The sequence below is a fragment of the Arachis ipaensis genome, chromosome B06 (assembly GCF_000816755.2).
Source record: "Arachis ipaensis cultivar K30076 chromosome B06, Araip1.1, whole genome shotgun sequence".
Taxonomy (NCBI): domain Eukaryota; kingdom Viridiplantae; phylum Streptophyta; class Magnoliopsida; order Fabales; family Fabaceae; genus Arachis; species Arachis ipaensis.
The window spans coordinates 136,503,607-136,513,592 of NC_029790.2; the positions used below are offsets into that span (position 1 = coordinate 136,503,607).

Consider the following 9,986-nt stretch of genomic DNA (forward strand, 5'->3'; position numbering starts at 1 on the left):
TCGATATTTGGCAGGAGTTGAATTACACAAACTTAGGATAATTTCATATTCATCCATACTCTCACTTAAGATCGTGTTAACAATGTTAAAAAATGATTAAATTAGTACTAATAAGTTGCATTAAGCCATATTATGTCTAGAACTCAACAACTGATATCTACCATGTTCGGATTAATACATAGCTTACTCACCGTCTATGAAAAAACTTATATTATTATATTAAGTGATGATAAGTAATTCTAACTAGCTTCTTGAACTGATGCATTGCACGAAATAAATTTTTCTTAGCATAATAACATATATCATAAAATAAGCTAGTTTAAAGAAGCATTAGATGCTAAGGAATGGTAATTACGTTGGCCACTTAGCAAAGATATTCATTCATACCATTCTCTTGATGATGCATTAAAATGCTTGCTTCAATATAAATTAGAACTACAAAAAATAATCACTTATTGAATAAATAAAATTAAATAAAATGGTTGAAATGACACATTGCAACTCAAAATAAGATGGCAACATAGCAATATATATACATTACACACACCTTTACATGGAGGCTAAAAGTTCTCTCATCTCTGTTACCGAAGGGATATTCTCATTAGGGTAAATCTTAGCCACAAGTTGTGCAAAACTTTCGTACTTGTCAACAAATTCCTTCTGCAATAATTTTGAGGAAGTAGTAAGAAAATTGTTCACTTGCATACATGATGTTCTTAGTACTAAAATCTTTCCAGAGGCTTTCTATGAACTATCATGTATATAAAGGTATTTCCTTTTTCTGTTGTGAAAGTTAACTAATTTTGTTTCTGTGAGAGAATTTGATTACAAGTTATTGTAAAAGAAATATATACACAACATAAAAAGTTAACTCTATCTGATCTTTGCTAATTTGCTATACATTGTGTCATCCAAACTAAAGCAGTTTCAAATTTGGTATTGAAATATTTACTCCATTAATTTGGGCATTGTTGGCCAATTATAATTTGGGCTGTTTCCTACATATAATAGGTCTTTTCTTACTATAAGTATTTGCTCCATTACCTTGCATTTATCCCATAAGGAGGGTAATAGTTCTTCTGAAGTCAAGTTCTTCTGCAATTTCTTGTACATTGCAGCAATGGACTTGTCAACCTAAATAGAACAGGAAAAATGATTCACAGGTTAAGTATATGCGAGCCGAAAGGTGCTTAAATGGAAGATTAAGAATCACCTTACCCCCGATAAACTGGATTTTAACATCTTTCGAAGATCCATCTTTGATAGCCCGAGTTGGAAAGGAATCTGAAATTGTTGCCATTTTTTTTTTAACAAAAGAACATAAGATTTTTATGAATTTTAAAAGGCAAAATCTTCATGATTTCAGTGTAAAGTCTGCTAACTATTAAATCCAGATAACCAAGATGTAAGGACAAATATACACAAATATAATGCTTTGAATAAGTGTCTTTTCAGCAAAAAATAATTTCTCTCAAGATTATTTGTCATTTGTGAATATCTATGAAGAGTACATTTTTTCCAGTTTTATCCTTATAGCTATTACCCCAGTTAAGTATACAGTAATAAAACTAATATAATGGAAAGAGGCAAGGAAAAATATAGTCAACATAAACTAAATTTTTTCGGCATTTGAACCAATTTAATGATTTATCAACTCGAGTTACAACCTTAAAGGGCACATTCATGGATGGAGTGTGTAACTAACATACTTGGGCAAGCTCAATGAAAATTTAAAAAGTGATTAGTGACTATACAGTTACATGAGCAAACTCCATGATGAGCAAAATACATGCAAGAATTCAAGACAGCTGAAGTTGCTTTACGGCATTAGATTATGAAAGATTAACAAAAAAGAACTGTAAACACTAACCTCCTCAGGTGCAACTGTGAACATCAAGTCCTCAATCCTCCGATGAAATTGAAAAAGTCGCTCGAATTGCTAATTCAAAGGGAAAGAAGAAAGGAGAAATAATGAGTTGGATCACCAACTCAAGCATGGTATAGAAAATGGTAGAAAATAGAAAACAAGTTACTCACATAATAGATTATCATGCTAATATGGCGCGTACAAGCTTGTTCATAGGCTTCACTAGCCTGGTGATAAAACTTGGCCAAAGTAGGCACAATGTTGGCAAGGTCATACAAACTGTATAAAATGAACAAACAAAATGTTTGAAATGTGGCATTTGGATTTCTTTAATAAAATCAACATCATCAACAAGTTGAAAATAAAACAAAGTATGAAAGCTGCTTCTTGGCACAGGGAAATGAAAAACTTGCCTATTTTGAAAGGCGGCATAGTTCTCTAAGAGAAAAATATCAGCATACTTTGGATCTGTTTGTGCTATTTTTTCCAAAGTCGCAAACATTATGCTAACCTGTCAAGTAACATTTCCACCATTGTATGCAAACAAAGGTTAGGACATGTGCTACACTGGATTTTCAAGACAAATTAGAAAATTTAGATAACATTAATTTTTTTTTCCCCTCTAGGTATACCACTAATCAATCAAGTGAAACAAGGATATAATGGAAGGGAGATAATAAGTAGAAAAAATAATTATGGGTAATTTATTCAGATAATTTTAACTTCTTGTAACTTCAATACACTTTTAATTATTTTCTTAATCCAAGTGAACATTTAAAACTGGGCAATTAACCTAATCATCTGTGAAGAGCAGGTGCTTGAAAGTAATCCTTAACTAGAACTTCCGCAGAAAATTGAATCGGACATCATAAAACTATACAAAGTTTTTAGCAAATCGCTTACAAATTTTGTGTATGCCTGGTCTACCAAATCCCTAGACTGCCCCTGAATATACTGCTCCATCCGAGTTGCCAGGGTTGCAAATCTATACAACACAATGAAAAACCACTTAATATCAATCATAATTAAAGATTTTGGAGTTAAGATATATAGAAAATACACTACTACGGTAAATAGCTTACGAATGACAGCTAAAACTTCTGACTGCTGCCTAGACAAAACCATTATATCATGTAGTGAGGATAAAGTAGAAACACCTCAACCAATCTCACAATCGAATTATACCAACCTTTTGATGTCCAAATTCTCTCTCTTCTTTTTTTTTTTTTAATCCACAATTTAGAGAAAGTTAAGAGATAAAATAGAAAGAAAAAAAATATGAAAGGAGATAATTTTAAGCAATAATTTTAGTTTATACCTAAAAGTAAAAAAGAAAAGTATACGTAGATAATGAAAATACTAAACAACGTGAACAATAGATATATCGGATGTTCATTTCACTAGGTGTACGGATGGTTATTTTAATATTAAGATTTAGATAGTTAATTTGGAGGTGTAGTGTGTTTTTATTTGATTGGTGGTTGTTCATGTTGTTCAAGATGGTCATTGTTTACCTAGTACTCCCCAAGTAAAAAATGTGGATTGATCAGCACTTCCATTTCGTGCATGTCAATCTACTAGGTTGATGGAGTACAACACTATGGTAAGTATGTTTTACTAGTCACCAACTAATATTGACATTAATGCGTGATTTTCATGCAAGTGGAAACATGCACCCCTCGCTCACACTTGTTTAAATATTATAAGATGCAATATGAAAAAAATATTAAAGATGCTAGCTAGAATTTAGGATCACTAAAAATATTTACAATCTAAATCCTCACATCAAAGTCAACAAAATCCTAATCATACATATAAAGATAAATACAAGAATCCATTTTACCTGGGAATGTAGGATAGGACACCAACTTGGCGAACATTGCGTTCATTCCTTTCAATTTGATGGCAAGCTTCATCAACAAACTGCAAAAATATATTTCCAAAAAAATGATTTTATTTTTCAGAACATCAATATTTTAAATGTATGTGGTAAAATTGGTCGTCTTCATGAATTTTGTCACATACACGGCCAAACTGCATAGATATACGAGCCTCTAGGTCACCAAGCAAAAGGCGTACAAATCCTGCTGCATCGGCTTTCTGACTGGAAAGATATCGTTCCGTTATTCCATGCATTGATATGCAGCGCAAGGGATCAATCTTGTATGCCCAATCTACAACCGCGTAGAAGTCTTCCTGAAATCATAAAAATACTATGTTAGAGACTGAGAGATCAATATACATCATGATTATCACAAGGGCAAACTACTACTTGTGTTTCTTTCGACATGATTATAATGTAATATTAAGTGATTCTAGATCCCTTAGTCTCACAATATCAGAAGCACAATAAACATCCTAATTGATATAGAGTATGTTCGAGACATACTTGAATTCCATCAAGCAAATCCTGAAGTGATTCGTTTAAAGCTGCAAGCTCGGCAGAATTTTTACCTAGAAAACAGAGAAATTGTCAAATTTTGGGGGAAAATGAAAGAAGAAAATCAAACTAAAATTTATGAAATATAACTACAAAGTACAGGAAGGCTATGCTAAGAAAGTCCAGAACGCATACCAGATTTACTATCATTGTCATCAATGTCCATAATTCCCAAATCATCATCGTCATCATATTCAGGTTTATTACCATTAACAACACCTCCTGGAGGAACAAGCGTAGGAACTTCAAAGCACATGAAGTGTGCAAAAAATGAACTCTGCAGTTTAAGAACAATGAAGAACTATAGATTCGAAAGATTATAAACAATATTTTTGAAAATGAAAAAATATCAATTACCTCATCCACCAGAAGTGGGATAAAAATTGTTAGCATCTTTGCGTAAGCATCAGAGACTGTTGAAGTGTCAGTGGCGTTGACATTCTGACCAGAACCTGTAGAACCTTCAAGCCAAACCGTGGGGTTCCTAGATGCTTTAGTACTAGCACGAAGTTCATTTGCAAATTCACGAGCCTGCAAAAGAATGCATGAACTTCAGACTCTATATGCATATCAAAGCATAAAAAAACAGTTTAAATACAAATTCATATTTAAATGGATAAACTTAATCTCTTAAGGGGATCTCATAAAATGGTCCGACTTTGGCATTCCTTTTCTTTTCTTTTTCTTTTCCTTCCTTTCTTTTTTTCTTTTTGTTTCCCTTTCCATCTTTATTATTATATTAAATCTAAGTGGTCACGTTAATTAGATTTTATTTTTTCCACAAATAACCATCTATTGATAAACTCTAAACAACAATGACTATTTTTTTTTTTCAACATACTCTAGTATTGATGTTTTACTTAACCCATGTGCATATTAATAACAGGACAATTACTGTTTACGGAATGTAGTAGCTTCTATAATACATAGTGCTAACTTGTAAAACAACGATAAAAGAGCAAGCCATATCAAGAATGTTAATGCCAGGCAATTAAGAAACATAAAGCAATGTGGTTTATAACAGACCTCTCGGCGAAGTAGCAAGTTTAGAGAACTGCAATAAGCTTTTCTCAATGGACCCAAGCAATTCTTGTCAAGACTCTGCAAGTTCATAAAAAGATATTTCAGGGAGAAAGCATTAAAAAAGACTCAGCAAATACGCATAGACAAAATATCACAAGTCGTCCACAATTTAACCTTTAAGTGTTGCAAGAGACGTGCATATGTCCTGCATTTGTACCGCAAATCCGCATGATCAGGCCTCTTCAACTGTCCTCGCTGTTTTGAGAAAGCAGACAGAGATTTTAAAAACAAAAGTTGCCGAAGAATCCGAAAGTTTAGTTCTATAAGGAATTTACAAGAATACCTGAGAGAAGTAGCTTTTATCACTTATCATGAAATCCACCAAACTAGCAAAGTAATTCCTCAAGAATTCTGATGCTCTCCTAACAAAAGTAGTTTTTAATTTTTCAAGTTCTGCACGCTTCTCTTTAACCTGTATTAGGTAGCATGAACCACCACAAAGTAGATGATTTTTAGGTCTGCTACAAAACAAGAGTACTCGCTCTTTGCTTTGGGATACCAAATTCCTAGTGCTCTCATAGAGATTCTATCCAATCAAAATGGTAGTCAGCAATGAACAAAAATCACACATTTGTTACCTTCATAAGTTTGTCGCCTTAAATATGTTTTTTATCCCTATAAATATGAGTTACTTTGGTTTTGGTCTCTTTTTTTAATATTAGATTTTCGGCCCTTATCACTTGGATTTTGTATTGATAAGTTTGTCGCCTTAAATATGTTTTTGATCCCTATAAATACGAGTTACTTTGGTTTTGGTCTCTTTTTTAAAATTAGATTTTCGGCCCTTATCACTTGGATTTTGTGTTGAATGATAATGTTAAGTCAAAGAAGATTTAGAAAATATTTATAATAAAACAAACAAAGTTTCATATTTTTAAGGTTTAACATACTCTTAAAATATTTATAAGAACCAAAATCTAGATGGACCGGGGTTTAAAAAACAAAAATCAAAATGACCTATATTTACAGGTACTAAAACTATACCTAAGCCTAAGTTTGCACATAATACCTTGCTGAAAAATAACAAACAAGCATTCATATCCCACAATAATTCTGTTTCCCAAAAGGTTAAACAATGACAGACTTATTTTGACAAAAGAAAAGTAAGAGAGAGGACTTACAGCTCTCATATTTGCATATGCAGGGTCTAGATTAGGCGCTTCAAGACCACGCAAGGCACCAGTCAACCATTCACATGCTTCTACATTCTGAAGCATTCTAGCTTCATCAAATGAACCTCCTGTCAAACTTGATGCATACTGCATCCAACAAATAAACACATGATAACGAAGTTCATCAGACTTGACGTATAATATAGTTCAACTATTTAAGACATACCTCTGGAGGGACATTCAATCCTTCAAGAAGCTTATCGAGCTCCTCAATGAGAGACTTGTTGTTTACCGATTGCATTACCAATTTGTTATTGCGGGATTCTATCTGGACATCAGATAAGTTATTAAGAGAAAGTAAAGATATCAGTACCTTTTAAGAACTTCTGAAATGGAATTTATTGCCACTACATAACCTAATGAATACCCTTGAAACTGATTTTTAAGATAGACATAAATATGAGCTACTCATACAACACTAAAGATAAAATAACTAAAATCATTAGCATGTTTGCTTTATTGTAAGCAGGAAAAAAAAATTATTTATATTTTTTAATTTTGTAGAAGCTGAAGAGAGTAACCTTCCAGAAGAGTTAAATTTCAGCTTTTCCAATTATACAGAAGATTATTGTTGTAGAATCACTTTTACCGTAAGCCGCCTTGCATTAACAAAGGGACAAAGAAAACTAAACAAATGAACCATGACTTCAGCAAGCACTACTTTACAATCACAAAATAACTTGAGGTTAGGAAAACTATTTGAAACTTGAAGGGTACAAGCCCTTACTGATTCAATGTCTTCTCTCATGTGCCGGAGTTTCACGTTAAATATGTTTAACCATTCATCCATGTCATCCACACAATTTGTTGCTGACTCAAGTCCTTGCATCACCTGCAAGGCAAAAATTAGTATGAAGTAGAACCCCTTCACATAAACATAACATAATTATTGGAAATGATGAATCAGAAACATGGAGATTTGTGACAATGAATTGCATTTTCTGACCAGTGTTATCACTGATCAATTATCAATGATCATATCACAGCAGCTCTAACAGATTAAGCGACAATAATTAGATCTTGTTACAACTTATAATGTCAGCACAATTTGAATTTTTTAATCAGGCATAATCAGAGAAGCTGGCTAAACTTTGTTCAGAAGTCAAGAATCCAAAGTGTTATTAATAACAAAAAAGTACACTTTGAAGCCTGTCAAACTGCTAGTTGAAGTGATGGTTTAGACAACCTAGGTTTGGCCAATTGAACTCATAGATCAGAGAAGTGAGCTACTATAAAACATGGAAAATGACATTATTACCCCATCCATCAAAGGTTCACTTTCTAAAATGGCATGCACGTTTGCTGCTTCTAGAGCTTGAAGCTCTCTCTTCAACCTTTCAGAAAATGCCTCAGCTTCACCAACACCTATGACATAACTGCATTGCCATTGTGGAAGATGTAATTTAATTAATAAAACTGAATTACATGGATCCACCGACATACAATTTTTTTGTCACAATACACGAAAACAGAGGCCAACACTTTTTCGATAATCTTACACATCATATTTAACTTCAATTGAACATTTAAGACAAAGAAGAATAGCACCTACGTTCCCAAAAGAGCCTCCATGTCCTCTTCCTCTGCCTGGGAGACAAGTTCCTTTTCGACATTGACTTTCAATTCCGTCTCGGAAACAGCAGAAGCAACAGGAACACCATCTCGAACTTTACCCTGAGCAGGAGCCGTGGGTGTATTTTCCTATTTCACATTTTGCAAAATTGAAAAAATAGATAAACAGATTGTCTACAATAATTAACTGCAATCAATCACTACACGAATTGTAAAACAGAATATACAGTAACCAAGCCAATGAAGCAAAAAAGTACTCATGGAATAGAGTCAAGCAAGCACTTCGATTTGGATAGTAGATCATCATCAGATGTACCTTAGCCCAAAGAGCCATCTCAACAACATCTATACCAACAACCTTAGGGAGGCGACCCAAAACATCTTTGCATGTGTTCAAGATGCGAAGGAGGAGGCGATTCCTACAAGAAAAGTAGAGAACCAATGAGAAAACGTCCATTTCCTAAAACATATCCCAAGCACTAAATAATCCATGTTTAAGTCCTCATTTCTCTCAAAGGTAGTACCTGTCATCAATATTGCGCATTGTCCACTGAGGAGGAGCCACGCTCTGGCTTCTGAGGTTATCAAATCCCTACAAAAACATACATTCGTTACGGTGGCTCTGATGTTGCTTTTATGCTTATAACTAAGAACAATGTTTCTAATTAGAACATAAAGATCTGGTCCATTTTGGAAATTTTAAATTTTACCAGCGTAAATGTACATCCACTGGGGTCATTTGTCAAAACTTCCACTTTTGAGAGGTACTTCAGCTTGTATAGTTTTGCAGGCTGCAAGTACATAAACTTTTATTGACAATAGTAAAATATAATAAAACCTCCATAACAGGCTTGTAGCATTACGGGGAACATATTCTTCACATAAATGAGTCAGACAGAAGTTTTGCGAAAGTGAACTTTGCAGTTCTTACTCTTACAGATAAGATAATTGTGCCTTGTGCCCCAACAACTTATTTTAGGTTTAACGGTTTTTACACTTGTTTACATTGTTGAATAATCACTCCTCCATAGTGTTGGAAATGATTTCAAGTTTCACCAAAGTGATAAAATTACAACATTTTTGTTCCCTAAAGTTTCATCATGAAGTAGTGATCATGATCTCATAACCTACAATAAATAACCTACACGGCTACACCTAACCTAATACGGGAATATAGGTAGCTAAACATGAGAATATATGTATTTGTAACAGCTTCAGAAGAACAAATACCTCAAGAACTCCTCCCGTAGAATACTTCAAAACATGAAGAAATGCTGTTGTCCTCTGACCTTTTGATTGCACTGCAGGAAATAGCATGCTGTCACAAACAACACATAGAAATCTAACAAATCCTAACGGGAGCAACACAACTAAATGTACATACACAATCACTTGTTCTATCCTATCATTTCATCAAAACCATTTATGCAAACTTCAAACTAAGCTAACGCAACATAAAATCCTCAATCCTCTTAATTCTTACAGAACTAAATCCAAGCCACAAAATGTGGTCATAAATAGTCAATGTTCAATCAACTCTAAGTTTTATTCAACTAGTTCAACGCTTAGTCCACTCAAGTAACATGTCAGAATTTGAGGATTCGAGTCTTTTTAACGGTCAAAGAAGCTCAAGCCAGAATAGCCAAACTCCAACACATTCTGAATGTAATCAAATTCGAGATTTCACCTAAGCTCGTGGAGCCTAACGACACATGAATAGTAAGGCACAACTCGCAAACTCGCAGGAGTTTACTCCTAAATTTTGAACTCGATTTCGGACCTGAACTCCTATTTTGAAAGCTTAAAACAACAGCGAAGTCTTAGACAAGTAAGATAATTATTCCCAACCCCC

The 9,986-nt window shown here is 33.7% G+C and overlaps 1 protein-coding gene across 1 annotated transcript in view; it reads right to left on the bottom strand.

Moving 5' to 3' along the window:
* Positions 331-9,986, bottom strand: part of LOC107605717 (exocyst complex component SEC3A) — a 10,125-nt gene continuing 469 nt past the window's right edge. The window contains exons 2-25 of the mRNA XM_016307684.2: positions 9,365-9,435; positions 8,845-8,925; positions 8,659-8,726; positions 8,451-8,553; positions 8,115-8,263; positions 7,821-7,938; positions 7,290-7,394; positions 6,729-6,830; positions 6,512-6,649; positions 5,674-5,802; positions 5,505-5,585; positions 5,334-5,408; positions 4,665-4,838; positions 4,443-4,584; positions 4,257-4,321; positions 3,893-4,063; positions 3,711-3,790; positions 2,771-2,852; positions 2,281-2,378; positions 2,038-2,146; positions 1,871-1,939; positions 1,219-1,284; positions 1,045-1,134; positions 331-660 (exon numbers count right to left, since the gene is read on the bottom strand). Coding sequence (XP_016163170.1) covers positions 550-660; positions 1,045-1,134; positions 1,219-1,284; positions 1,871-1,939; positions 2,038-2,146; positions 2,281-2,378; positions 2,771-2,852; positions 3,711-3,790; positions 3,893-4,063; positions 4,257-4,321; positions 4,443-4,584; positions 4,665-4,838; positions 5,334-5,408; positions 5,505-5,585; positions 5,674-5,802; positions 6,512-6,649; positions 6,729-6,830; positions 7,290-7,394; positions 7,821-7,938; positions 8,115-8,263; positions 8,451-8,553; positions 8,659-8,726; positions 8,845-8,925; positions 9,365-9,435 — 2,477 coding nt within the window. The 3' untranslated portion in view covers positions 331-549. The remainder of the gene's footprint in view (positions 661-1,044; positions 1,135-1,218; positions 1,285-1,870; positions 1,940-2,037; positions 2,147-2,280; positions 2,379-2,770; positions 2,853-3,710; positions 3,791-3,892; positions 4,064-4,256; positions 4,322-4,442; positions 4,585-4,664; positions 4,839-5,333; positions 5,409-5,504; positions 5,586-5,673; positions 5,803-6,511; positions 6,650-6,728; positions 6,831-7,289; positions 7,395-7,820; positions 7,939-8,114; positions 8,264-8,450; positions 8,554-8,658; positions 8,727-8,844; positions 8,926-9,364; positions 9,436-9,986) is intronic.